This window comes from Sardina pilchardus, chromosome 2 (assembly GCF_963854185.1).
Source record: "Sardina pilchardus chromosome 2, fSarPil1.1, whole genome shotgun sequence".
Classification (NCBI taxonomy): domain Eukaryota; kingdom Metazoa; phylum Chordata; class Actinopteri; order Clupeiformes; family Clupeidae; genus Sardina; species Sardina pilchardus.
In genome coordinates this window covers 10737172-10765028 of record NC_084995.1, presented here as the reverse complement: position 1 = coordinate 10765028, position 27857 = coordinate 10737172, and the positions used below count along the sequence as shown (strand labels likewise).

At 46.6% G+C, this 27857-nt stretch overlaps 4 protein-coding genes across 4 annotated transcripts in view; 1 reads left to right on the top strand and 3 right to left on the bottom strand.

Moving 5' to 3' along the window:
• Positions 1–2268: 2268 nt before the first annotated feature.
• On the bottom strand, positions 2269–4888 carry camk2n1a (calcium/calmodulin-dependent protein kinase II inhibitor 1a). Its single transcript, XM_062518674.1, has 2 exons — positions 4436–4888; positions 2269–3935 (listed from the first exon to the last, which is right to left on the bottom strand). Exons 1-2 carry the CDS (start codon positions 4602–4604, stop codon positions 3865–3867), a joined length of 240 nt encoding a protein of 79 aa, XP_062374658.1. The 5' UTR covers positions 4605–4888; the 3' UTR covers positions 2269–3864.
• A 3868-nt stretch (positions 4889–8756) lies between these two features.
• On the bottom strand, positions 8757–15024 carry mul1a (mitochondrial E3 ubiquitin protein ligase 1a). Its single transcript, XM_062518661.1, has 6 exons — positions 14951–15024; positions 14247–14399; positions 14060–14147; positions 11990–12110; positions 10833–11064; positions 8757–10153 (listed from the first exon to the last, which is right to left on the bottom strand). Exons 2-6 carry the CDS (start codon positions 14361–14363, stop codon positions 9611–9613), a joined length of 1101 nt encoding a protein of 366 aa, XP_062374645.1. The 5' UTR covers positions 14364–14399; positions 14951–15024; the 3' UTR covers positions 8757–9610.
• A 72-nt stretch (positions 15025–15096) lies between these two features.
• On the top strand, positions 15097–20016 carry alg3 (ALG3 alpha-1,3- mannosyltransferase). The gene is made up of 9 exons (XM_062518628.1): positions 15097–15332; positions 15701–15800; positions 16041–16188; positions 16381–16541; positions 16781–16901; positions 17129–17334; positions 17642–17719; positions 18108–18251; positions 18655–20016. Exons 1-9 carry the CDS (start codon positions 15152–15154, stop codon positions 18806–18808), a joined length of 1293 nt encoding a protein of 430 aa, XP_062374612.1. The 5' UTR covers positions 15097–15151; the 3' UTR covers positions 18809–20016.
• Positions 20017–21466: 1450 nt separating this feature from the next.
• vwa5b2 (von Willebrand factor A domain containing 5B2) overlaps positions 21467–27857 on the bottom strand; it is a 17038-nt gene continuing 10647 nt past the window's right edge. The window contains exons 11-21 of the mRNA XM_062530844.1: positions 27738–27857; positions 27284–27503; positions 26780–27060; positions 26205–26442; positions 25567–25839; positions 24925–25074; positions 24461–24595; positions 24002–24052; positions 23091–23184; positions 22524–22647; positions 21467–22135 (exon numbers count right to left, since the gene is read on the bottom strand). The exon at positions 27738–27857 is cut by the window's right edge and continues 66 nt beyond it. Coding sequence (XP_062386828.1) covers positions 21467–22135; positions 22524–22647; positions 23091–23184; positions 24002–24052; positions 24461–24595; positions 24925–25074; positions 25567–25839; positions 26205–26442; positions 26780–27060; positions 27284–27503; positions 27738–27857 — 2355 coding nt within the window. The remainder of the gene's footprint in view (positions 22136–22523; positions 22648–23090; positions 23185–24001; positions 24053–24460; positions 24596–24924; positions 25075–25566; positions 25840–26204; positions 26443–26779; positions 27061–27283; positions 27504–27737) is intronic.

Here is a 27857-nt window from a genome sequence, read left to right as displayed (position 1 = left end):
CCATCCAGCTGATGAGACGACGGAAGCTCAACTTCTGATTGGCCGAGGCGAGCACACAGGTGAGATGGCGGGCCAGTCGCGGGCCAGTCGCAGCCGGGGTGCCGGACGAATGCAAAGTAACAGACCAGCAGAGCCAGAGAGTGATCTAACTCCCACGACTCCCTCTGCCAGTGCCCCTCTCCAGGGCAGCTCAATACAAATCACACTGCAGTCCTGAAGAAAGTGCCAACCAGGCCTTTGGCAGGTTTTAAGTCCCTTTAATTTCATCCGCTCACACACACACACACACACACACACGCACACACACACACACGCTTCATCTCCCAGCCCCCTTCCCCACCCCCAATTTGATGCAGCATCACCCTAATGAATCTATTGCCCGTGTTACATAATGGCTGTGAAAGCAAACTGTAGCATTGAGTTGGCGGTCCTGTTGTCCATGTTGGGTCAATACCATTTGCTGTGTTGTTCTACTTGCAGGCTACGCTGGGAGAGCTTCTTGTTGTTGATGCTGTCAGCGCTGAGTTTTACTGCTTTTAGTGGCTGCTATTTGCCCTACATGCCTTCTTGCTCAAGGGCACAAACAAAAAACAAATAGCACGCTTAACACTCGCCCACTTCCTCCCTCGTCCTTAATGATTTGTCAGGGAGCGCTCTGGCATTGAGAAGCTTCAGAGTGACTGGGCTTTAACTAAATACAATGCCAGTAGTAACTACAGAGTGCATTAACTCTGGCAGCTTCCAAGGTCTCGCCGTATTTACCACCAGTATATTCTACAACTGTGAGAGCTGCCTGTATTGACACTATGTAGGTGTAAACGTGGCTTTGCATTCTATACAACAGGAGTTTGTGGAACAGTGAGAAATGATTAGCATGGTCATGCACCGGTACAACAGATAATTCGTCATCTGCAGCGTTCCTTTCACCACGGAGTCTCCCTGACTTTGTTTGTTTGTTTGTTTGTTTGCTGTGTTTGTTGGTGTTAGTTTGCCCATGTGATGCCACTCTGTGCATGCGTGTTTGTATTCATGTGATGTTTACACCCAATAATGACTTTGGCTGGTGTTCTCCCTGTGAGATAGTGAGGCGGTCCCCTGGGAGAGGTGATTGGTCATTGGTAATGGCCACTGTTATTGCTGCCATGCGTGGACAGCTTCAACAGACCCACGGAGGACGCGGTCAGCGTAGTATCCCCTTGGGCCAGCACAACGGGAGTTTCTGTGGCTGGATCTGGATCTGGGCCAGGCATCAGCACTCACTGTGAGTCAGCCCCGCAGCACACCTCAGTCCATCATTCTCACCACTCTTCATCTGGCACAGAGGAGGACATGTTCGCCCGCTCTCGGGTGAACCCAAATAAATCTGGGAGGGCTTTTGTTCAGCAGGTCCGTGTGGAGTCACTCCCATTCAAGCCCATTTCCAAATCAACAAAAACACAGGAACCACTTGACAACCACTTCTCCAGCACGACGCTTGACGGTTAGCACTGCTGTGGAACACCACTAATGAAGTAAACAACTGCATTTAAAACCTTAATTTACAAGAAAAATATATTTTACAGTGACCAGATAGCATACAACACTATAACACTACCTCAAACATGGAACATTTTAAATATATAAGGATTAAGCATAGAACCTCTAAACCTCAAAGAACAATGTGTGTGCATGCCTGCTGAAACATCAAAAACATGGGGCAATCCGTTGGTTTACGATGGGCATATTGCAACAGGTAATGCAAGCCTTTCAACTATTTGACACATTATCACACACACACACACACACACACACACACACACACACACACAGTACAAGCAGACTCCCAGGCCTTATGCGTAATGGATGGTGTGACACACATTCCTATTTTCCTGTGCGGGGGTCTCTAAGGGGTGTCTCAGGCCAAACACCCTGACCACTGACATCTTCTCATGTGCCACTCTCTACGGGGTGGGTCCTGTATGTCCCCCTGTGGTCAACTGAAGGTCCCAGTGCATTCACATGCACTCAGCTGCATCAGGACACACAGTTGTGTTGTGTGGGGCTGTAGGGCTGTATTTCTGACTGTCTCAAAAGAAAGACAATTACAAGGATTGCATGATTATCTTGTGGCAATCCTCCTCTCATTTGGCCTTGTACAGTTGGAGCTTGTCATTAAAATGAGCAGTATGTGCTAACACAAATAAAATATGATCATAAGATGGACTCTGCCTGACTTAAAGCTGATTGGTTGTAGCCTAGTGTATTGACAAATGAGGACAGGAGATCCAGTGCTATATATTCTCTCACCATTTATTAGTTCACCAAGTAGAGTGAAAATGGTATCATAATATACAATGAATCATTCTTAGAATGTCATGACATTTTGTTGCTTTTTTGCTTCATAAAACGATGTTCCATTATTGAAAATTGTAAGGTATCATGCACAACAAACCATAATCAGATTCTTTAAAAGAATGGTACAAAATAAACAAAAATAAAAAACATAGCTGTAATGTCCAAAACCAATCAAATAACAACACGTTATTTGAGGATACTCGTAAACAGTGCAATAGACTCTAAAATCGCCATTTCTAACAAACTCATCAACGAAGCTCAAGTCACAGTATACGATTTCTCAATAATAGTTAAACATTGATGTGTGCAAAACCCAAAACACATTCAGTAAGTCTTTTGTTTAAAAAATGTCCCATTCTTGATTTTGAATGGAACCTTAAACCAAACCTGTTCCCCTCAATCTGAACTTCCTCTTAAGTACAAACATCTTTTGTTGATGAATTGTAAGACGATAGACTAGCATATCATTTTAAATAACAAATATTCAGATATAAAAATACAAATATGATTTTTGTTTAAAAAGAAGCGTGCCAGGGTAAGAAGTGTGGCGGCACCTGCATTGGCACCGGAGAAAGAGTTCATGCAAAGAGATGGAGAAAAAAGTAGGCCTATCTATACGAAAACAATGTTGCCCAAATCAACTGAGGTTATGAGAGAAACAAAAATTAAAAAATAATCATTGGTGTTGTCTTCATATTACTTTTATGCTCATGAATATCTCATCCACTGGCGTCTTGATGTTAAATAAAACTGCGCATTTACACAATGGCGATCTAATGCACCGCCAAAGAAGGGAATATCAGCAAAGAAAATATTCCGATATTATTAAGATGCATACGTTTATTTCAAAACGTGCATAACCGAAAATAAAATGAATACCAACATTGCACCCTTTTCGGAATTATGTTTACATACACTGGGTCTCTTAAATTTATGTGACGACTTTATGTGTCGGGTTGGTCGGTTGGTAGTAGCTTTCTAGCAGCAATCGGAATGCATTCTCTAACTTGGAACGGTGCGTAAAAGAACAGCTCCAGTGAATGCATCGCCACGGTCTGTGTTGACAGTGAAAGCGCGTAGGCTATGGGGGGCAATGTCATTGAGCTTAGATACTGTACAAATACAGAAGTAGTGCTTGAAATGAAATTCGGCCTCCAGTTGTAGTTTTTGTTGTTTCTTACAGCGCCTTTTGGAAGAGAATGGTCGTGAAATAATGGCAAGTTCATCCATCGCTATACATCAGCAGAGGTTTTAAGGACGGAGCTGCACGTTATCAGACAACTATCTTTCTGCGCAGCAGTAGTGTTAGTAGGGTTTCGATTGGAGAATGGCCAGCAACCCCAAAATAAATCTCTCTTCGTCTCTCCATCTCTTCAGCTTCCTCTCTCTCTCTCTTCGTTCGTTCTCCTATTTGCCCTCTCGGTATTCGCTTCGAGCCGTCCATCTCCATAACAGTCCTCGAACATGCACAACCGACAAGTGCTTCAAATCGGTGATAAAAATAAAATGTCTGAAAGGCATCATTCAAGCTTAAACGCCGGGTGATGATTTGTCTGTCATTCCCTTCAGAACTTCGTCTATTCGGTCGTCTTCAATGACAACTGCAAGGAGGGAAAAAAAGATTGCGTGAACAAGATGTTGAGAGGAGAAAACGTGAAACTAGATCGGTGTTAACAGCGCATTCAAGTTCATAAATGCCAAGCGAAGATCAGACAACAAATTGCGCCAAATCATTTAAACACTGCACAACGAACGTCAGTGTTGCAGTAATCGTTGTGCTTAACCGTGGAATATGTTGCGTAAATTTCTCACGCACACTTCAATAACACATGTCGTCACTACATGAAATACTGGCATTTGGTTAAGTAAGTCGTGAACACAAAAGCATTGACATCTAGGCTATTATGAGGAACTTGCAATATACAAATCGTTGCATATATCTAATCGAAAAACTAAAAAACGATTTGGCACTACAGTAACACGTTTCTCTGTGTTGAGCTTCTTAACAATACCAATTCAAATGTTATCTAATCATATAAAGTTACCAAAAGGCGACCTCGGTAGCCATTCTTAACATTTTACAAACAGAAACGTTTCTCACCTCGCTTTGCCCTGCCGATCTGGCCCAATTTAGGGGGTCTTTTTGCCTGTGACGCCCCGAAAAAAGAGTTGGTGTCTTGCAGCCCGCAGCTGAAAGACATCTGACTGACATCGTTGTCCGTTCCATAGCCGCTCATTTTCCCCTCGCTGTATGGCAGTACTTCGGACATTATGGCACCAAAAGACTGGTTCGAAGGGCGAAGTTGAAAACTGATACGATGCTTTCGTCGCAGTCGATGAGAATAGCGAGGTTCCTTGCAAATAAATGCACCTTTCACCAACTCCGATGGAAATCCCTTGAACAGAACACGAAGAATCCTTGCACAGCCAGCTTCCGAAAGGTTAAGGACCCAAGCGCAAGCAGTGCAAGTAGGCTATGTTGATACCAAGTGTTGACCGAGCTGGAAGAGGAGAGTGCGTCTGCCTTGGTTGTTCACAGAGGTCTGTGGAGAGAGTTGGGAGATCCCAGGATCATAAAGGAAACCCAGGCGGAACAGTGAAGTCATCCATCCGGGTTGTGTGTGTGTGTGTGTGTGTGTGTGTGTGTGTGTGTGTGTGTGTGTGTGTGTGTGTGTGTGTGTGTGTGTGTGTGTGTGTGTGTGTGTGTGTGTGTGTGTGTATGTGTTTATGTGTGTATGCGCGCGCGCGCGCGCGCCGTGTGTGTATGTGGTGGGGGAATCCAGGAGGACCAAGGGTGACATCAACAGGCAAGTCTGGAAAGTGCTGAAGGAGAGCCTATGCAAAAAAAGGTTACAACGCATCCTAACGTCACTCCAGGCTCACAGCGTTTAGGAGAGGATGAAAAAGCTTCAACGCACATTGTTACGCTACAATTACTTTCTCACCTTGATTTAACCGTGATTTAACTGCTTAGACGTTTCTGGTAGCTTAAATGCAGTATATATGCCTAATTTAGGTTATTGGAAAACATATTTTTATGTAGCCTACCAATGTGGGTATAGAATTCATTTTTTCTCAGCATTGTTTTTTAGTCTACACTTTAGTGGAAATTGTTGATCGTTCATTTGAACACGTCTGGACCTAATCTGCAATAAAAGTCTAGTCCATCGATTCCTCGTGATCGGGCATATGTGGTTGTGCCCACATTCAACGGATCAATTAGCTTAATGAGTATGTCTCGTATTGGGTAGCCAACTGGTGGATTTCCCGTAATGTAGTGACGGCTGATATTACTGGCATCGTCATATTGTGCGTCAAGAAGGTGAAGCTAATCTTGCGTCAAAAGTAGGTTTGTAGGCTATTGACAAACCCATGTGGTCTCCCGCTTAAAAGCTCGGTGCTTCAGCACAAGGCTGTGCTTATTTTGATCATATTTGTCTGATTTTCAGGAGTCAACTATCCAAATAGAAGCCTATGGTGAGCTGTTTTCTAGGCTATAGGCTATCGTTAGTAGCTTCTAGTAGGCCTAGGCTTATAATGAGATGCTTTCCGAAAGGAGTATTTTCAGCACCAAGGCCAGCGATCAGAGAGAACTCGGTCAGTTCTCCTCACTTTTGGGATAGGATATGCAAAGGCATAGGCCTACTTCCCAAACATTTACACATTTCTGAACGTGAACGACTGTGGACTATTAGACTATATTATATTGGTTGTATTAATTTTCGTTTGGTGAGAGAGGGCTTAACATTGTTGGCATGGCAACAGGTCCCAATACCTGTGAGGACATTGCATTTTCAATTCAGATTTCAAAATGTCCTCCGCTGTAATTATACCCATATCCTATATTCCCCTAACCACCTTAAAACTGTTGTGTATGACGGCTTTCATCTATTACCTGAAATAGGAGCTGTTAGGCTAGCCTAGGCCTAGGCTACTCGTTATGACTGGCGCTAAATCAAGACACCAATCAGATATTGGCTGATCAGTGTGAGAAATCTAGTCTCGCGTGAGCTGATAGCCTAGCTCCTATATTCTAATTCTCTCAATGCCTGGTTCGCAGGTCGCTGCTGTCCAGCCTCTTAATGATGTGGTGGAGTCGATCTGCCAGCTCTTTCACAAGGACATGCGTCTGCAATGCTGTGGTGTGCCGTCAGCGCAGAGTTCCCAATTACACCACTTGCATTTGCTGAGTCACCGCACAGCGCCCACTCTGACTCACCCACCGTATACGGCAAAACACTGCGCTTGACGAATGCGTGTGTGACTGTCAGTGTCCTTGCGTAGTCTATAGTTTCGCAGTAGCCTATCAATCATTAGTAGCCTATGGGTGTACATGTACAAGTGAAGTCTGTATTCGTTTATGTTTCTTTGTCAGACAGAGCGCTTAGTGTCGCACAGACTCAACTCGCCTCTCTGAACGTCGGTGTGTTTAGACGTGTAAAAATGTTCCTTTTATTGAATTGAATTGAAGTGAAGTGAAGTGGATATGTTATTTTCAGCATTAGGCCTATAGGTCTGTGACTGTAAGCTATTAGGCTATAGCCTGCTGACCCGTATCGCAGTCAGACAGGATAAATACAGGTCATACAATCGTGTATTCTTGTGGACATAATGGCTGCAGCTATTAAAGCTGTAACAAGCAGCAACATCACCGGGAAAAGTTTAGAAATGGAACACCCAGCAGGCCTGGGATCAAAGTGATGACCTGGAATAACACTAGGCCTATTCAAGGGGTGAATCCAAGCTCCTGCGGCTCAGGGGTCCCTCTTCGCGAAAACACCAGCGAGGCGCTATGTCACGTTTTGGCAGTATCTGGGTCAAATCTGGCATACTTCTCCTCCCGCGCCAGCTGGGTGACAGTGGTAATTGGCAGCGACGTGCTGTTTTTTTTTTCACTCTCAGAACTGCTGTCTGCCCCTCTAGTCGCAAGAACGCTCAGAAAAGGCAATGAGCGGTCGGTACTTGTCTTCACCGTGGCTGTCGGGGCGCTTCCGCACAGAGAACACACTCTGGCGCAGCTGCTGCCAGCTCGACTGAGCCAAAATTCCTTGGGGCAGTCTGACCTGACACACCAAATGTGTGCCACTTGTAACCCAGCGTTAGAATTAATTGTCCCTTGTCCCAGAGACAGTTACAATTAGATGCATGGAATACTGCAGTCGATGGAATACGGCATTGGCCACCGCCTCGCGTTTCCATACAAATAAACGTTAACCCAATCGAATGCAACATGATAATTTGTCGACATGCAATAGTCTAGTTGTGCAAAATAGACGGTACACATGTGCATCACACTGGAAAAAAGAAGCAAACATCTTGTTATGATGGTAAGGCCTACAGATGTGGCCAGTTTGCAGCCTGTATTGTAATGCCATCTAGTGGTTAATCGTATCACTGCTCCCTAAAGGCCGACAGGCCTACTACGCAGCAATTAAATCGAATGCATACAGTAGCCTACAAATGAACGCGTCAGCAAACGAAGATATTTTAGTTTGTTTTTACTCAACACAGCCTAACCCTCTGACAAATGCAAGCCTGCCCAGCGACGAATGACCCCAAATGCGCATATTTGGCCTGCTCAGCACAAAAGTAAGAGCACTGTGGTAACTGCTGCCCTCAGCGTATATTTGAGTGGTAGAGGGGTAGGAGTATTTTTCCACGGTCTCAACTGAAGTGCCGTAACAGACAGAAAGCAAGTGTGTTTCACCGGGGCAGTCCAGCCAAATATCCTTGATTAACGTAACGTCTGCGCCTCTTGGTCCGCTTCAGTCCTCTCTGGTGCAGCTGTTGGCTTTGGAACTCCAGAGGGATTGGATCGTGCAGCCCATATGACCCCTTTGGAGATTGATAGCGCCCACTGACCCAACCAATCCGACCCACCTGTTTAAGACAATCCGTCCAGCCTCACCCTTACACCACCAAAGAAACGTTCCTTGTTTTTCCATTTACATAGTATGTCCATGTGCAAGACTTGCTCTTTGATATATCTCCACCCATTCCCCCCATGATCAAAGGAATAGCGGGGCTCTCTAGCAAAGGGACGTCATATTGTTAATTCAACTTTTGCATGATTTTGATGACAGCTACTATGACATTTTCCTGTGTACTATTAGTAAAGTCGTCTTGAGACAACGAATAGACTTTGCTACAACTAAAGCTTAGAAATGTCACTGTGAGTGAATATGGTAAATGCTTTTAAGGCTTTCAAATCGGCAAGAATGTGTTTAGGCAGTGCATTTGGCATTAACAACAAGAAAGCCATCACGGTCAGTCAGATCTGAGATGTTTTATTCAAAAGTCCAAAGAGAGCACCCAACCCTAGAACTCTGGAAATGTGCCCTAGTCAAGCTGAGAACTCTCCAGCGGCAACTTAGAGCTTTCAATCAGTATCCATCTGAAACATGGTGCACAGACAATCAGCATGTCATAAAGCAGCTATTTTTATTAACAAATTAAGGCACAAAGCTCACAATAGTATGAAAATAACATCTCTAAATTTTAAAGGTGGAAGGGTACAATCCTCTTAAGTGACTGGTATCTACAAATACATTTCTTGAGAGAGGTCCCCAATACTTAAGTGAGAGGAAGATTGATGTAACCATTCTACTGTAAATTCACATTTGATAGATGCAGAACTTGTGCGTATGGTCGGTCAACTTAATACCTCATGGACTATTACACAGGACATATGACAGTGCCTACTGCACTAAATGCACTGCTGCCATGAATTTACACTATCTACAGAAAGCAGCCCCCAACAGGTGTGCAGATGCACATTAAATAATATTTGCACACGTATGTACGTGTGTACAGTACGCGTATGTGTACGTCTACACATGCTTACATATTTAGGTTTTTACTCTGTCCCTCTATACCGTGCCTGTTTCAGACATGGTATGTAAAGAGAAGTCATACGGCCAACTGTTTGGATGAGGTTGTGCACAGAGCATGCGTTTGTCTGTGTTGTCTGGGAAGGTCAGCTGGAGGTGGATGTATGAAATAGGAGTGACACTCTGATTCTTTGCATCTGACATCTGTCAACCAAACAGGCTCCCTCTACAAACACACCTCTTTAGTGATGAGTGCTTAGACCGGCAGTATTGTCAGTAAAACCCAGGTGTGTGTGTGTGTGTGTGTGTGTGTGTGTGTGTGTGTGTGTGTGTGTGTCTGCGAGAGAGAAAGACAGTACATGTCCATGGTAGGAGTTAGGATGCATACCTTCCTCCAGTCCTTCTTGAGTCCTGTGTGTGTGTGTGTGTGTGTGTGTGTGTGTGTGTCAGACCTGGTAGAGGGGCACCACCCTCTTGATGGTCTGCCTGCAGATGGGGCATGTGGGCTGGGGCAGCGCCTGGTAACAGCTGAAGCAGCAGCACACGTGTCCACAGTCCAGCAGCACGCAGCTGCGCGGGTTACTCAGGCACACCACGCAGGCGTTCTCCAGCGGCTCCATCTCCCCCTCCTCCTCCTCCTCTCCTCCGTTCGCCCCCGACGCCGCCGAGGAGGAGGGCGACGTGGCCCGGGCGCCGCCACCGCGGGTACCCAGGCGCTCGAACTCCCGGCGCAGCCGCTCGCGCTCCCACTTGACCTGCAGGCGGCGGTAGTAGCGGCGCGCCGCCCACAGCAGCACGGCCACGCCGGCCAGGGCGCACGTGCCCGCCAGCGCCCGCCACACCAGCGCCTGGCCCTCCTGCTCCAGGCGCAGCGCCTCGAAGTCGCCCGTGCTCAGGAAGTACTCAGAGCCGTCGGCCGGCGGCCGCAGCTTCACCGCCCGGTCCGTGTCCAGGATGAGCTCGCCCACGCCGGTCAGTGCTGCACCCACCTGGACACAACACAATCAAAGTATTAATGATAGATGCAGTCTAGAGGCACTATTAAGGAGCCATACGCCCGAACCCCCATACAGCCAGCACAAAGCAATGGTGGCAAGGAAGTGACATCCTTTAAACAGGAAGAGGCCTTGAGCAGAACAGAAGCCAGGATCAGCTGGGTGGCTTGAGGCTGGTCCATTACCAATATAAAGGGCATGGCGCATACAGACAGGAAGTGAGGTAAGAGAGTCAAGAGTCAAGCAGATAGTTCAGAGAATCAAGAAACACTTTCAACAACCCAGATCGACGGGAGCCGGAGCGGGAGGGCAGGGGGGCATCTGCTTGAAGTAAGCCAGTTAGAGGGAATGAGGGGGGATTATAAGGTAGTGGAGTGGTGGAGGGAGGGAACAGAGGAAACTGATTCTAAAACTGATAATTCCAGTCCTTTGATTATGTCAAAGATTATGATTGGCTGAATCGCGATCGATGCCGGTGTAAAACCCAACACAAACACACACCTTGATCGCATTTCGTTCTATAGTAATGCGCTAACACAAAGTTAGAGTAGCTGCATCTCGATGGCAACCATTCACTCGAGTCCGTCGTTTGCACTGATTTCAGAACAACTAAGCCCCTTAGAGCGATGCACAGGGGAAGAGCAGGTTCATTCACACACACAGTGCGACGAACCTTCAGCATCTCCTCGGTCTCCAGCTGGCCCTTGGGCTTCTCCCCGCTCAGGTACTGTCCGATGAGGTCGGTGAAGCCGTAGGTGGCCTGGTGGAACTTCTCGTGGATCACCTCCATCTCGGGGCCCGTGGCCTCCAGCGGGCACAGCACGCGCACCGCCGCCTGGCCCGAGCCCACCAGGTTAAAGGGCACGGCGTTGACCCGCTGGTGCAGCACGCGCTCGCTGTCCGTCCTGACACACGGAGAGGGGGAGAAATAAAGAGAGGTGGCAAAAGAAAGAGTGAGAGAAAAGAAGAAAAGAGGAAGTAAGAGGGAAGGATAATCATTAGCTGCAGTACTGCATCCCACTTCACCACTCAGCGGCAAAGAAAAATGCTGTTCTTCCTTGGATACATTCAATTCAGCTGCTGCGTTAAAAACCAGCTCAACGCCTGGTGTGGGTACCTGTCTGATCCGCTGTGTGCATGCGCAAGATGTTCACGCATGCACAGATGATAATCCTGACACTGCCCAAGCTGTTCTACTACGCTTTCACCAGTTTATTTGCTTAGCTTCGCTTTTTAGCAATCAGGCAAACCTGGCTTTATTGACCAGGTTTAGCGTAAACAAACAAGGACTCCGGTCAACTTTGCTCTCAAAGTACAACACTCAAACAAATAAAACATAAAAAATAGAAAACAGAACAAGATGTTTAAGACAAAGATGTTGTGGTGTATGCCTAAAAGGGAAGTAATGTATTGCTAAATGGGCCTATTTTGATTACAGTACAGTCTTGGTGAGAAAAACTTCCTGTGAGAATAGGCTACTTCCTCTTGTTCTATTTACTCTTGTACGAAGAACAACACAAAAACTTTACAAATGTTGTGGGTTGGATCGTTAGTCTGCACTTCATCGACAAAGTCATTCCTGTTCCACTTCTTCCTCATAACAGCTTCACTGATGCTGTGTCTTACTGTATACAGTATCTATGGTTCAGCTTAACTGTCAAGAGACTTAACGTATGCGTGGTACAGATTGAGCAGAGAACTCAACGCTTTCTGGCGGATCGCTTAAGAGCATGCACAGAATGGATCGGGCAGGCGGCACGGATCGGGTACCCACACCTGGTACTCCCATACAGCAGGCTGACAGCACCAAAAACAGAGGCTGTTGTTTACCAGGTGCGTGCCAGGCTGTTCCACACTAGCTTGTGTTCCCGGAGCACCAGCTTCTGGATGACGCCCACGCTGGCCTCCTGGAACTGGCTCCTCAGGGGCTCGCCGATCGGCTGCACGGCGCCTGCCAAGCACACAGTTACGCATTACCACATATACTGTATGGGACCAAATGATGGTCACTCACAGGTCACCAATAATTGACGGACAATGCCGTTACATCATTTCTACCAACATTGGGGGAAGTTACTGTACAAGAGAAGGCAGAGAATGGTGATAGTAAGATGTTTCAAACTATTTAGTTGTTTCTGCTTGATATAAGTGGTTAATGAAGAGTTCATGCATTGGTATTATGGTTATATGGTTATGGTTGCTTAGTAGCAACCATACTAGTGTCGACTAGTGTCGACTAAAGGGAATAGCAACATAAACAGTATTAATAGAAGCAAAGCTAATGAAAATAAACAAACACTAAATAGGATAATAGTAAATAAATAAGTAATTCAATCAATTATAATAACAATGTACATTTAATCAATGGCCTAATGGAAACAAAACAACGCTATAATATGCAAACCATAAATATAAGAAACGCTAATAGATTAGTAAGTGCATATTGAATAGATAAGCCTTAAGACACCTCTTAAAAGACTCAAAACTAGCATTAGAGCAAAGAGCACCGGGCAACCCATTCCACCAACATGGAACCACTGATTATTATACCCACAGCATGAGACCAGTGGTTAAAGTTTTGAACCCTGAAAGTATTCAGGCAGCATGGCAACTATTGCTAAATGTTCACTGGAATTATAGCCTGGGAAATCTCTTTACAAGATGGATCACTAGGCTTCCAATCAGCCGCCAGTGGAAGTGTTTGCTTGTAGTGCACATCAGTGGTGGAAGTGATCGTAAAGGCGTAAAACATCCCAGAACTTAAGCTGGAATTCCATTTTATTGAGGGCAGAAGCTAGCTAGGGTAAACCCAGCTCAATCTGATGGCGATTGGATATCGCCCTGCAGCTCAGGCTAGAAACCTGCACATTTATCTCTACCGCGTTCTGTCCATGTTTGCTGGTGCATCAGGCGCACCCAGATCGTTGGGCTGATTGGTTGAAGTACTATCTAAATGCGTACAGAGTCATTTGAACTATGCCCATTGATAACGCCTCTTGTGCAGTAGAAATACAGTGCAGACTCCCCAGACTAATGTTCAATCTTAAAAGATGGAGCTTAGTCTGATGATAGCCACGCTAGACAAAAGTCTGAACTCCTGACAGAATTTGTGAAAACCCTAATAAATCTGCTTGCATTGTTGTTGGCTAAGTAAGAAGTATAGAGATCCCTCAGTGGTCTACGTCAATCAGTAAAAGCACAGACTGAAAACAACCCCTTGTGGATAGTGGCTACTGTCTAGACACTATCTATTACCAGAATTAACTTGCCACTGGTTACACCAGGCTAGTGTACTGTACAGTATATGAACAACAGGCCTTAGAGATGGAACTCTCCCCTCCCATGGACTGAATCAGAGGGTGCCTCTCATTCAGCGTGTCAACATGTACGTCCTCCCTCGTTCCTCGGGCCTTGATCCTGACTGATCTACATAAAGAAAGATAGAAGAAGGGATAGACTATCCCATTGTTGCCGTCCCATCTTTCTTTATGTAGATCAATGAGGATCGAGGCCCGAGGAGCGAGGGAGGACGTATAAACGCTGAATGAGAGGCACCTACAGTATAGTCCTTATAGGCAAGTCCCACCTTCTGAGTTCTGAATTCTGACTCCTATGTGTGTAACAGCTGACCAGTTCTGCTATGTGCTCTGTAAACTATTCTGGGTGAACCTTTCCTCGGGCCACAGACTGGAAATGGATATACTGTACACGTCACCTCTATTATAGCATCTATGGCATTATCGCCACATCTGAACATGTATGTTTTAAAATAGTGCAAAATGCAGCAGCAGCTTTGAGAGTTGCAGAGTAATGAAAATCAGTCTCATGTGAGTGGCGGCCTGCCAGTTAAGATGACCAGTGCGCTATAAAAAGGCAACTACTTCAAATGCATGGGATTACCTTCAATGACTACATATTGCAGGCATTTCCCTGGGGCCTGGTTGAGAAGATTGGCCAGTTCCTCATCAAGTGCTAATTGGGGTGCGTCCTGTGAAAACACAAATCATAATTTTAGCAACACATAACAGAACATGTTCTTGCTTGCAGTGATAGAATATATGGCCAGAGTAATAAACCGGAAACTGACATTAAGCTTGTCCACCGTTTTCCGTTTCTTTCTGTAGATGTAGTAGAAGAGACCAGAGAGAGCCAGGCTTGAGCCAAGACAAACGATCTCCAAAGTTTTTAATGGATAGTCCTCCATTATCTAGAACTTTTACTGTCCTCTCATCCCACGACACTGTGGAACAAAACCAACATTCCACATTCAGCAAATTCGTAACGTGATTTCATGTTTGATGCACGAGCATGATCATTTGAATATTAAACATCAATAAAATATGCATTACATCTTTGACCTTCGTCTGTGACGTTTATTCTCTGCCCTGGCAAAAGAGGATTTTGCAATTCTTTCAAATGCTTTGAGTAAACAGCCCTACACCTGACAACTGAGTCCTAAACATTTGTAATCAATATCGTGCAATATATAGATAAATGTGAATAGCGTTGGGGTTTACTATTAAACTGTAACTAACCAAGCGAAACCTAAATTACTACATTTTCTCTCTAAAGCCTTCTTGTCACACACTGCAACTGTCCCTAACTAAACAAGCAGCTGTCCATGTTAGCTTGCTAGCCAGCAGGGTGCACTGGCTAGCCACCTACCATTGCAAGACCATTATTAGTCCTCAAAAGACAAGACTGGGACAGTAAAACAGAACACGACAGTGTACATTTGCACGTTGTTCTCTGGATAACTAGATTACAAACTGTATACTTCTCACAACTGACCTGTGACATTGACGTTTGTTGTGAGCGCAACCATAGACTGTCAACCTACTTCCACATAAGGAGGTGATCCCGGGTAAGTCACGTGGCGAAGTTCTCCCATGTCACGTGACCATCCGTCAAACTCCAACTCGTCACTGCGCAGCTGCTCGGATCTTACGCGTGTTGCTGTCTGTATGGCCTCCACGCTCCACGTATATTGAAATGGCAGGAGTCGGAAAGAAGAAGTCTGCCGGTGCCACATCTCGATTATGGGCAACATTACGCACAATATGGCAGGAGAAGCATCTCATATTATTCAAAGCGGAATACACGTTGCTAGTTACAGCGCTCCTCTGGTTTTTGGAAATCGGTGTCAACATATGGGTCATTCAAAAAGTTGCATGTAAGTAGCTAGCATGCTAGCTAACTAGCCAGCATGTAAGCACATAGACCTAGGATAACAGGGACAACACTAGACTTTCATTCTCCAAATGTCAGGATGAGTCTAGTTTTTGAGCCTGTACAGTATTTCCACCATTTCCCAGTCAATGCAAACACGTAGACTGTAATTGTCTTCTGCGTTATGAATCTTCAAAACTTTGCATTGCTATTATCTAAGTTAGTTATAAGGCACCGTGAAAGTTAACTGTAGGATAAGTCCAGCATAACTATATTTAAACATCTTAACAGCCATTCACCTTATTACATGCCGATGAAATCTCACATATCTCGGACATAATCTAATTAAATGTGATGGCATCTTCATTGCAGATACAGAAATTGACTGGAAGGCCTACATGGATGAGGTTGAAGGAGTCATCAATGGGACTTATGACTACACACAACTCAAGGGTGATACGGGGCCACTGGTGTAAGTTGTGCTGTAAGGTGGCTGTGGTAAAGAGAGAGACTAACCGCCTCACCTGGCCTCAAACCTGCTCCTCTGGACAGTAGCCATGGTGCTGGATGTTGTTGCTCGTTGGTGGGGTACCAGCTCTCTCCCTCTGCCACAATCATATCATGGCATTTCTGTGTCTCCTTAGTGGAAATCTCTTGTAAAGGTGATGCACACCTCTGGTCTCTTACAGTTGTTTACATGTGTTGCATGCAGGTACCCAGCTGGTTTTGTGTACGTCTTCACTGCATTATACTATGCCACTGACCACGGGGCGAACATCCGACTTGGGCAGTATATTTTTGCTGTTTTCTACCTGATCACCCTTTTGCTTGTATTTCGGATCTACAACCGCACTAAAAAGGTAGGCCTACCACGTGTTGATATCATCTCATTCTGAAGTATTTGTGCATGAAAGGCTGTACTTGGCTGAAAAAAAGTTTTGTACAGTAGTTGAGGCAGTTGTGTATTGATGTTCAGCACTTGCATTCTAGTACTCTCCTGACTGTGACTGATGTCCTCCCCTTCTGTTTCTGCTGCCTTGTGATCTGTGCAGGTTCCCCCGTACGTGTTCTTCTTCGTGTGCTGTGCGTCGTACCGCATTCACTCCATCTTTGTGCTGCGTCTCTTCAATGACCCTGTGGCCATGATGCTCCTCTTCGGCGCTGTGAACCTCTTCCTGGATGGACGCTGGACCCTGGGCTGTGGACTCTTCAGGCAAGTACCATTAGTAAAGCCAGACAGAGAGAGTGCTGAAGAGGTGCTAGTGGCTCTGCTCTCTGTCTCATGCTTTTTGCTGTCTGATCTGGCTGACCATTAGTGGTTTCCATGACGACAGATGCTGAGCTGTGACAAACGTTCCCCCCTGTTTTCTCCTGTGGACAGTTTAGCTGTGTCTGTGGTGATTGGATGTTGAGTTGTGACCCTTGTTCTCTGCTCAATTCTCCTGTGGACAGTTTAGCTGTGTCTGTGAAGATGAACGTCCTCCTGTTTGCCCCTGGCCTCCTCTTCCTCCTTCTGTCGGAGTTTGGTCTGATGAAGACCATCCCTAAACTGAGTCTCTGTGCCGCCATCCAGGTGAGGCCTTCAGACACTGGACACAGCCGTGTGGCGCTTGATTACTGAGCCGTCGTCATTCACCTTACAACACCCCCCAAAACACACACACACACACACACACACACACACACACACACACACACACACACACACACGCACAGACAGACACACACACCTGCCACCCTTCTGTCCAAACCTACTCTTAGTGCCATGTCAGCAAACATGTGTCCCTTGCTCGCCCACAGCTGTTGCTAGGCTTGCCCTTCCTGCTAGAGAACCCTGTGGGCTACATCAGTCGGGCCTTTGACCTGGGCCGGCAGTTCCTCTTCAAGTGGACAGTCAACTGGCGCTTCCTGCCCGAGTGGCTCTTCCTCAACCGATATTTCCACCTGGTGCTGCTGCTCACCCACCTGATCACGCTGGCGCTGTTCGCCTGGCGCCGATGGAAGAGGTGATTAGCAACACACACACACACACACACACACACACACACATGCGCACGCACGCATACCACCCAACATTAGCTAATCAAGTTTGTATTTGTATCAATGTTTTCAGTATATTGCTTCATTACACTGTGTTTTATTTTCCTTAACATGACTTGTCTAGATTGCTGCTGAAGTTCTAACAGATTTGTATAGGCCATAAATGTAATGATTTTGATAATGAATCACGATTATTCACTTAAAAGTGTGAGTTGTGTGTCCTGCTACTCTGCTGTTGTTTCAGGTAGAATTGTTTTTTTTCTTGCTCTTCAGGCCTGGAGAGAGCATGCTGGCTTTGCTGAAGGACCCTGCTGCAAGGGATGTCCCTGCTCAGAAACTCACCTCTGATCATATCCTTACTGTTTTCAACCATCCGTGTGCTTTAAGGTGGTCATTTGTCAGGTTTTGCCTGAGTCACACGTGCATTTAAGCTAGTACTGAATATTTGAATATCAGATCTCACATGGATGACCTCCCTGAGTTCCTGAGTATTGGATTGTTTGTGACCTGTGTGGTAGGAAACAAGTCTTGAGAAAGCAGGCTTTAGTAATAATGCTAATGTCTGATGCAGTCCAACCGGGGATGCTGGGGTGGCTCGGCTCGTATAATAAACATCTCTTTACCCACTGGCCTCCATAATAACGCATGCTCAGCTATGTTTAATAATGAATGGTGAATGGGTTCTTAGAAACGGTGTTCCACTCTATCTGATGTGCGGGTTCCTTAACATGGCTTCACAGGTGGTTCTGGTGCTCTTCACCTCTAACTTCATCGGCATGTGCTTCAGCCGCTCGCTGCACTACCAGTTCTACGTGTGGTACTTCCACACACTGCCCTACCTGCTGTGGAGCGGAGGGGTCAAGAAGATGGCCCACCTGCTCAGGTGAGGAGTAAAGGAGTGTGTGCGTGTGCGTGTGCGTGTGTGCTTTATGTGGATGTATCTCTTAGCTCTGGAACATAAAAAGTTTATAAGCATAGATGATAGGCATCCATGTATTCTAGAGAACAGATAACAGGTGTTGTATGAAGATTGAAAAGAGTGTTTTTGGACCATTTTTTTACATCATTAAGCATCACACTGAAACAGACTGAGCACTCAGGAACTCACCTGAGTGTGTATTCAGTGTATGAAATGGAGTGCAGATTTTAACACGCTGATCTAAACAAAAATTCCATCAGCCTCGCTTACGTGGCTATTAAACTACCTACTATCATACATACATACACATCTACCTCATCCATATGATTGAAATGTTTACCCTTGGTCTGTGGTCGTTCTGTTGCAGGGTACTGATCCTTGGGCTGATCGAGCTGTCGTGGAACACCTACCCCTCCACCCACTACAGCTCCCTCTCCCTGCACGTGTGCCACCTCATTGCCCTGCTGTGCCTGTGGTTCAACCCCACCCCGGCCGCCCAGGAGAAGGCCAAGCGCCGCTGAGGTCAAAGTTCACCTACCAACCTGCCAAACCCCACTGAACTGTCCCCACCCCGAAAGCGACGGAGGGCAAAACACAGAGCTCTGCCCCCTCCCTCCGCCTTTTGCTTGCTTCTTATTGGTCAAGATGACCATTAGGAGGCTGAGGGACCCAATGGGGTGAACACCAGTCTTACTTTATCGGCACAGCCGTCAACATCTTCTGAAGCTGTTCCTGGTTTTGTCTCATTTTTGTTTTCATTTGAATCCAAAGGGTGTTTTTGGACCACTATAAGGTGTAACCTGTGTCTAAGGGGGTGGCTATGAGAACTCTCAGGACTAAAGGAATGGACGGTATTCTTAAATGGAAGATGAGGAGGGTGTTTTTGGTGTTTTTCCTTGATGGCCATTATAAGATTGTAAGGAGGAATACTGTAGTTGTCCTTTTGTATATTTTCTTATTTCATTATATTTTTGCTGTGTGTTATTGCTTCTACATTTGGGGTATGAACCCCATAGTGAGGATTTCAAACAATGTGAATGGTGTGTAGCCAAAGAGTCTTCAGCAATATCATGTTTCTGTTACTGTAACATTGATAAATACACATTACTTTAGAAACCGTCCAACAAGTAGTTTATACAGTATGTGCGTAATGTATTTAATTACATATCAGGGAGTTTCTGAAGTTTGCTGCAAATTAAGCTGACTTTTTTTATTTATTTTTTTTTATCTCAATTTATACCACCACCCTCCCTCCCCCAGCAGGTACATCAACAACTACAGTACATGCAGTATGTTGAACGTGTATGTGGCTCCTGTTGCAAAAGCAGATTTCAGAGTTCAGTCATACAGCGGTTCTGCTTAATGCTCCCGAGGATGCGTTTGCCAGTGGAATTCTGACATAGAGATACTGTATGTTTCAGGAATAGGGTCAGAGTATTCAATGCAGACTTGGGACGGAGTAGGATTTATGAATTTATGATGTATTTCTGAAAAATATGTTGCTTGCAAATTGGTAACTATTTAGACTAGGTGATTTACTTCGCTTAGGGAATTTGAAGTAGACGTTTGTTTGTGTTGACTGGCAGTTAATCCCCATTTTGTGTGGAGTGTGTGATTGATTTGCATGACATCCACAGCTAATTCCAAACATAGACCTGAGTTTTTGCTTTTATTTAATAGCTGTGTAAAGATTGAAAAAAAAATAAAGAAAATCTCAGTCCAAAACTCATTTACAATGTGTGTGTTGCATGTTTGTACATGAGACACAGGCTGATGAAAAATAAGGGATCCATACGATAGAGTCTAAAGCAACATTGACATTCAAAGTATAAATCAAGATGTGTTTGTATTCATTGGTTGTGAAAGTCACTGAAGTGGTGTCTTATGGGTGGATGGATGGATGAATGACTGAGTGTTCACTCTTTGGCAGTGGTGAGATCTCATGTGATCTTCATTGATTGTCGGTTTGTTAACAGCAATTCGGCAAGTGTCAAAAGCTTAAAATGAAGTAATACAAAGTACATTTATTCTACCTAGTTAAAAAGGTCAAGGAAACAAATATAAAGTTGAAAAAAGAACTAAAGATTGACTTGAACAAGTACAGCCTGTAGTGAAGAGGATATAAGAATAGCACTTAATTAGCCTGAATCTCAAGGCAATGGCAACGGTAGGACACTTTGAATCACATTTTAGGAGTTGTAGGACTTGAGGGCAGCTGTGGAGCAGCATCCACACCACAGTAGGGTTTAAGTGCCCTTTGACCCTTATGGCCGTGTGCACGTTCTACTCCCATCTCTCTCTCTCCCACGCATGCTCTGGGTGCCTCTCATTCAGCGTTTATACATCCTCCCTTCCTCCTCGGGCCTCGATCCTCACTGATCTACATAAAGAAAGATGGGGCAGCAACAATGGGATAGTCTATCCAGTTTTAGTTATAGATCAGTGGGAATGCCCCTTGAGGATCGAGGAGATATGTTGAGAGGCACCATCTGTCAATCTCTACTGTCCTATCTCAATTGAATGCAAAAGCTGATAAAAGAAGTCAAAAGAAAAGAAAAAATGCAGAAGCATTGCTTCAATCATATTTCCAAGTCGTAGGCTTAGTGTAGCCCAAATCGCACATGGCAGGAACATGAGAATTGTAGTGTTATGTGGTTATTGCAGTAGTAGCGTAGTAGCACCGCAGTAGCATTGTATTTGGTTGTAGCAGCATAGCAAAGCTTTAATTTCATGTTTTTGGGCTTGCAGTTGGTGTGGTAGCTGGAACCCCATGTGCTTAATCATGCTACTGAGGTTGCAGCAGTAAAGCTGAGGCATACAGCTGCAGAAACCTCACCTTTACATGGTGAAGCAGTAGTACCCTATAGCATGAAGCATAGCATAGCATTGAGTGGATCACATGTTGGGGTTGCAGCATAGCATAGGGTGAATCACATGTTGGGGTTGTAGCACAGCATAGCACAGCGTGGATCACATGTTGTTTGGGTTGTAGCATAACATAGCATTGCACAGCATGGATCACATGTTGTTTGGGTTGTAGCATAGCATAGTGTGGATCACATGTTGCTGGAGTTGTGGCATAGCATAGTGTAAAGTGGATCATGTGTTGTTGGGTTTTAGGACAGCATAGCATAGCGTGGATCACATGTTGTTTGAGTTGTAGCATAGCATAGCGTGGATCACATGTTGTTGGGGTTGTAGCACAGCATGTTGAGCTGGATGTTCTCGTCCCAGTGGCGCAGCAGCAGGAACAGCTGCCGTGCGGCCGCCTTAAGCCCCGCCAGGTCTAGTCCTTCGGGCAGCAGCTGGCCACGCAGCCAGAAATCCGCCTTGGCAGCGATCAGCTCCCACTCCACGAAGTAGCCGGCGCACCGGTGCTCCAGCCAGGCCAAGGCCACCGCTGTGGCCCAGCTCAGGCTCTCCAGGTCCAGCCGGGCCAGCGCCGCATCCCCTGGCAGCTCAGCAGGCTCCAGAAGGGACCCTTCGCACATATCTGTCTCCGACCCGCGCCCGCTGTCCGCTTGGGGGACCCCACCAGCCAGCTCCGGGGAGCCCTCTTCTGAGCTGAGGGGTTCGGAGAGGACAGTGTCAGCCTCAAGGCAGCCCCCCACACTGGGCCTTGCAGACACCCTGGTGAGGCCAGGGGCCAGGGCTGGAGCTGGAGCCTGGTTCGGGGCCGGCGTCTCCTCTGGGTTGGCTGGGGGAGAGGTGCAGCGGATGGGGGGGCTCAGGCTGCTGCGGTGGCTGGTGTAGGGGGACGCCCTCTTCAGACGCTCCAGAGGGATCTGGATGCACTCAGAGTAGGACTCGTTCAGACAGAAAGCACCGGAAGCCAACTGCAGATGCACCTGTGAGGAAACAGGACAACACAGATGCAATATATTCACAGTTGAGAAACCAAACTAATCGGTCATGATCTACAATTGGCGACATACAATCTACAAGAGGGTATGTTCCTTCTCTTGTCTATCTTAACACTTCCAGGATCTGAAAGGAACCCAGCTGTCAATCTCCTCTTTTGATATTATCTCCATTAGATGTACATGAGTGGGGGTTGGCCAGATGTCTGTTTCTTTACCTCATCACTTGATCACAACTCATCATAGCTTCACAGAGTCACAGAGATGGCCAAGCAATGAAGCAACCCATGAAGATCCTGGTCGTTTTCGTTTTTCCCCCAACATTTTGCACATGAAAGCGTTTCTCTGATCAGGTGATCAAGTCAAGGCCGCTCACCAGAGGCAGGTAGTTGGGGGTGTCTGTCTCCGTGTGCTTCTCCGCCTCTGCAGACAGACAGTGAGGCTTCAGGGCGGCCTGCTTTCCTGAGGCGTTGCTGGACATCAGCCTCCCCAGATTGAACCTGAGGAGCAGACACACACCAGTCTCACAGGGCCAAACATTGCTGCTACTTGATGAGAGTTCACAGTCATCAAAGTTATGGACTGTGAGTACAAGGAGACATATACATGGTGTGTTCGTGGTTCGTTAGAAGCAAACCTGGTAGAGGTTTGACCTCCATGTTTAGACTCTTACCCTCTCAAAGAAGACAATGTACATTGTGTAGGCCTACTGTTTTGTGCCGTACAATTTACTCAGAACAAAAAGTTGAACCACAAATACCAATCCCAGTTTTAGGAAGCATTTGGATTGTTTAGGACATTTTTCAGCATTACCACGCACAGACCTGCGCAAATAGCGGATAGATCACATTAAATCAACATCAAACCTCTAGGAGTTTAAGTGGCACCTTTTGATGATAACCGCCACTAGCCTTTACAGTGTTGAGGTGTGATGCGGTCTCACCTGGAGCCGAAGAAGCTCTCCACGGAGCGGCTCTCTATGGAGCGCTGTGAGCGGGTGGAGGTGCCGGAGGGGCTGGCAGGGTGAGCGGCAGGGCCTGTACCTGAGACAGCACTGTTAATGTCATCATCCATCACATCGGCCTCTCTCTCTCTCTCTCTCTCTCTCCCTCTCTCTCTCTCTCTCTCTCTCTCTCTCTCTCTCTCTCTCTCTCTCTCTCTCTCTCTCTCTCTCTCTCACACACACACACACACACACACAGATAAGCGCACACTTATGCCAGCGATGCCACAACAGTCCACAGTTTTGGCAGGGGAGCTAATTTGTTTCAGGTTTTTCTTTCCACACCGACAGCAGCAAATTATTCAATTCAATCACTGTGTCAGCTTTTGTTTTTGTTTGGTACATTTCATTGTTATTTCTGTTCTTATCCAGGGGGTGTATACTGTAGTCCTCATAACACTTCTGCTCAGCAACCTAACATATAAATACCCAGTTCAACTCATCGTTATTAACATACACTTATCAACAATATCCTTAAACTGAGTTTGTATGACTGTAACCATTCTACAAGTATACAACAAGTAAGTTCTATTAACAGTGTATAGGGAGCACAGTTGATATAAAATCCTGTGCCGTCCTCTAGTGGAGATGTTGTTATCTATGTAACCCAGGACTCAGTGCTGTCTGTCCTCTAGTGCAGATGTGCTGCTCTATGTAACCCAGGACTCAGTGCTGTCTGTCCTCTAGTGCAGATGTGCTGCTCTATGTAACCCAGGACTCAGTGCTGTCTGTCCTCTAGTGCAGATGTTCTGCTCTATGTAACCCAGGACTCAGTGCTATCTGTCCTCTAGTGCAGATGTTGTGATCGAGGTAACCCAGGACTCAGTGCTGTCCGTCCCGCGATGACTTACTGCTCTCCCAGGACGTCAGGCTGCAGGGGGAGGCGGGGGTGTCGTCTCTGTCTGTAGTGGGGAGAGGGAAAACATAGCACCTCGAATCTACAGCTGGGAGAGAATTGATTCATCAAGAGAGAGGTTGTTTTCCATCAAATATTGTGGATATTTACTTGATATTTTTTAATATTTTCTAAAAGATTGTTCTAGACATGCAATCATTATGCAATGCTGTAAAATATATTGCCATAGCAATATTCTATATGATATGCTATAATTATTATTATTATTATTATCAAGATTTCTCTGTGTGTCTGTATCTGCATTATATTTGTCTGTTTACTGTTTACGACAAGGAAGCTTCAGCCCATTTTGAAATGGTCTGAAATGAAGTGTACATGATCATGAGGCCTGTGACTGTAATGTTACTCAGGAACTCCCTTTAGGCCACTTCATTTGTGTCATCCGTAGGTATACCTGTGGAGGTAAAGGTGTCCTCCAGCTCCTCACTGTCCCGGCTGGACGGCCTGCGTCCCAGCCCCACCGAGTAGGACCTCTGCCTCCTGCTGCCGCCCGCATGGGAGCCGCGCCTCGTCCCGAAACGCACGCCTGCTGCCGTTATGACAATAACAACCTTTTACTTATACAGCGACAATTACAAGCACAATCATTTCCTCTTATTATGATATAACAATATGTATTAGATTATAATAATGGAATCATAACATACTATAACACAACATTAAAGAATATAAGCAACAATAAACATAAGCAATACAAAAATACCAAAAAGCAATAAAAGATATGCACTGAGATGTATGTATGATTAGGATGGTTATACTTGTAGAAACCAATAGAGTATGATTACTCATGCACATTCAGTTTACCATGACCATGTTCCAGCCTGTGTGTAGAGTGAGAGCTCGTGCTCGCGGTGCTACCTGAGCTGAGGGGTTGGGGTGGGTCCTGCAGGCCCTTGCTGGTGCTGCTGCTGCTGCTGGAGTCGGTGGCGGTGAAGGCCGTGTACATGCAGATGATGTTGCAGCTCTTACTGGTCTGGATGGCCTTCATCCTGTACCTCTTCACCGGCCCTGGAGGAGAGAGCTGCCGTGAGTCAGATAAGGTCACGCTTAATATGCTAGCGCCTGCAGGACATCGCTACGCACACATGTCTGGGAGCTCTTCATGGAGACATTTTAAGCCTGACTAGGTAGTAGAACCTATAGGTCATTTGGTTTACAACTAAACAACTATGACAGCTAGTAAGAACTGAAGTCTCAGCATTTATTCATAAAACAGGTGATTTTAGCCAGTTGTGACTAATACATTTCACAACAATGTGTTTTCAGATAACATGAACTAGATGTATGTACATTTCACAGTATGTTCTACAGTTAGGGGACCTATAGGGACTCAAAGAAGTAATTTGCGTTTTCCAACAGCAGGGGGCAGTACTTCCCTTCTTACTTACTTCTTACTCTCTGCATAAATGTCTTGTGTGAAATGTGAAAGCTATAGAGATACGAGGCCAGAGGTGAGGAACGTGGCAAGTTGATAAGAGGCATTCAACAGCTCATACCCACCATGCTCGATGTCGGATTCTTTTTCCGCCATGTTCTCAAAGTCACGGATCACAGAGCGAGCGGCCAGCTGATGCACAACCTCTCCCCAGGGGTCAGCCGCTGGGGGTGTGGGGCTCGGAGGGGCCCAGAGTGGGCTCAGGTCCACAGCCACCTCCCAGGACACGGGCCGGCCCCCCAGCAGGCCGTGGATGAGGGACCGGGCCTGCAGAGCCTGGGGCTCGTCAGACGGCGCGGCTGCAAAGAAGCACTCCGGGTCGGTGAAGCCATCCCAATCTAGAGGGGAGGCTGGAAAAAGCAAGCCATCTAGAGAGAGAGAGAGAGAAAGAGAGAGAGAGAGAGAGAGAGAGAGATAGAGAGAGAGAGAGACGGACACAGAGAGAGAGATAGAGAGAGAGAAAGAGAATGAGAGAAATAGAATGAGAGAGAAGGAATATTAGTGGGAGTGCATGCTTTATGTGTGGGTGGGTTGATATTTGGTTGCCTAGTTCAGAGGCGTGTGTGTGTGTGTGTGTGTGTGTGTGTGTGTGTGTGTGTGTGTGTGTGTGTGTGTGTGTGTGTGTGTGTGTGTGTGTGTGTGTGTGTGTGTGTGTGTGTGTGTGTGTGTGTGTGTGTGTGTGTGAGTGTGTATGCGTTCTCACTGGAGTCGGTCAGGCTCCTGCGGGACAGCGCCCCCCTGAGGCTGGGCTGCGTCTCGCTGTCGCTCTCCTCCAGCCGGCCGCCCACCGCCTGGTCGAAGGAGACCTTCTCCAGCGCCCGCCGCAGCCGGTGCATGTCCAGCTCGCCCTGCGGAGACGAGAAGCTGCGCGCGGACATGGCACAGCGCGCCAGCGCCCTCTGCCTGCGACGACACTCCTCGCGCTCCGCCAGCCGGACCGCCTGCAGGTAGCCAATGAGCAAGCACAGAGAGAAACAAAGATATTATCAGAGCCACACACACTCACCTTAGACATTTAGCACACACAACTCTAAACTATTTAAAAACAGATAAAGTTTATCATTACTCGTAGTCTACGTGTGTTGCCGAGGATACATGATCTGGGCTGGCGCACCAACACCAAATGTGGACACAGATTTATTAATAACTACCATTAATCAACAACCATTACATTCACATTCACTGAAGGTGTTATAACAACAGCCCCATATGTTGTGTCTCTAACATGTGTTTTTTGTGCAGTAAAACTAGGCGTTGCTGTTCCCTCAGAACCCCCACCTTCCCAGGGCTGGGGTCGGTGTTCTCCGAGGGAGGGGTGTGCTGCCAGGGGGACTCCCAGCGGGAGAGGCCGCGCGTGTCCGGGGGGGCCACCTTCTCCAGCCCCTGGGGCAGGGAGCCCGTGTCCAGGCCGGGGCCGGTCCAGTCGGAGGCGGCAGGGGAGGCGGAGAGGAGTCCGCGGTCGCTGCTGATGGAGCAGCGGGTCAGAACGTACTGGTCCTGCACGTAGGACGCCTCCGCGATCCGCCGCCGCACGTCACTGTAGGGCTCCAGGTCTAAGGCTGGGAGAAACAGGTGCACAGTGCAAAAGTCTGCTGTTAACTGGGTATAAAGGGGTGCGTTTATGTGTGTGTGTGCATGTGCGTGTGTGCACGTGCTTACATACTGTATGTGTGTGTGTGTGTGTGTGTGTGCATGTGTGTATGTGTGTATGCATGTACAGTACACGTGTGCTTGTGTGTGTATGTGATTGTGCATGTGTGTGAACTAGACACAAGCTGTCACCTGCGCTATTGTTGTCGACGTCGGAGGCCTTGGCGCAGGAGAACTCGGAGGAGATTTCGCGGGAGATCTCCCTGAGGGCCTCCTCCAGGTCCTCCTCCTCGCCCGGCAGCGCCAGCAGCTGCTGCAGCACGTCGGACGGGTTGGCCAGCTCGTCCTGCACCTGGCCGAACACAGAGCCCAGCGACCCGCGGGACGCGCCTCGGTACGAGCGCCCTCTCACCTGGGAGAGAGGCACAGGGCAGGGGGAGTTTTAAAGGACAGGGGGGAGTTGGAGATTAAAGGCACACTCCACGAATCTCGAAAAAGTTTGTTGATATTTCAGGCCAAAAAACTATTAAATGACCCTCCCTTTGTGATCCTGAAGAAACATGTTGATTGGAATGGACATGCAAAAAACAAGACATTTTACAGATACACTGCACAGATATTTAAAACAATATCTGTATGTCCTTACCTCACTCTTCCTGCTTCTGAATGGCGCCACATCATACAAGGTGCAGTAGCCATTCAGACGACTGCCAGGGTAGAGTGGAGGGATTTCATTGGGTGAAAGGAGAGCCTCCATATTGTCAGG

Bases quoted from the DNA above. Each gene is read 5' to 3' on its own strand.
- alg3 (XM_062518628.1), top strand. From the start codon at position 15,152: ATGGCAGGAGTCGGAAAGAAGAAGTCTGCCGGTGCCACATCTCGATTA. The intron at 16,542-16,780 runs GCAAGTACCATT...TCCTGTGGACAG, and splicing joins CTGGGCTGTGGACTCTTCAG to TTTAGCTGTGTCTGTGAAGA. The intron at 17,720-18,107 runs TATCCTTACTGT...CATGGCTTCACA, and splicing joins CAGAAACTCACCTCTGATCA to GGTGGTTCTGGTGCTCTTCA.
- mul1a (XM_062518661.1), bottom strand. From the start codon at position 14,363: ATGGAGGACTATCCATTAAAAACTTTGGAGATCGTTTGTCTTGGCTCA. The intron at 14,148-14,246 runs GTCAGTTTCCGG...GTGTTTTCACAG, and splicing joins AAACGGTGGACAAGCTTAAT to GACGCACCCCAATTAGCACT. The intron at 12,111-14,059 runs GTAATCCCATGC...TGTGCTTGGCAG, and splicing joins GCAATATGTAGTCATTGAAG to GCGCCGTGCAGCCGATCGGC.
- camk2n1a (XM_062518674.1), bottom strand. From the start codon at position 4,604: ATGTCCGAAGTACTGCCATACAGCGAGGGGAAAATGAGCGGCTATGGA. The intron at 3,936-4,435 runs GTGAGAAACGTT...CCCTCCTTGCAG, and splicing joins GATCGGCAGGGCAAAGCGAG to TTGTCATTGAAGACGACCGA.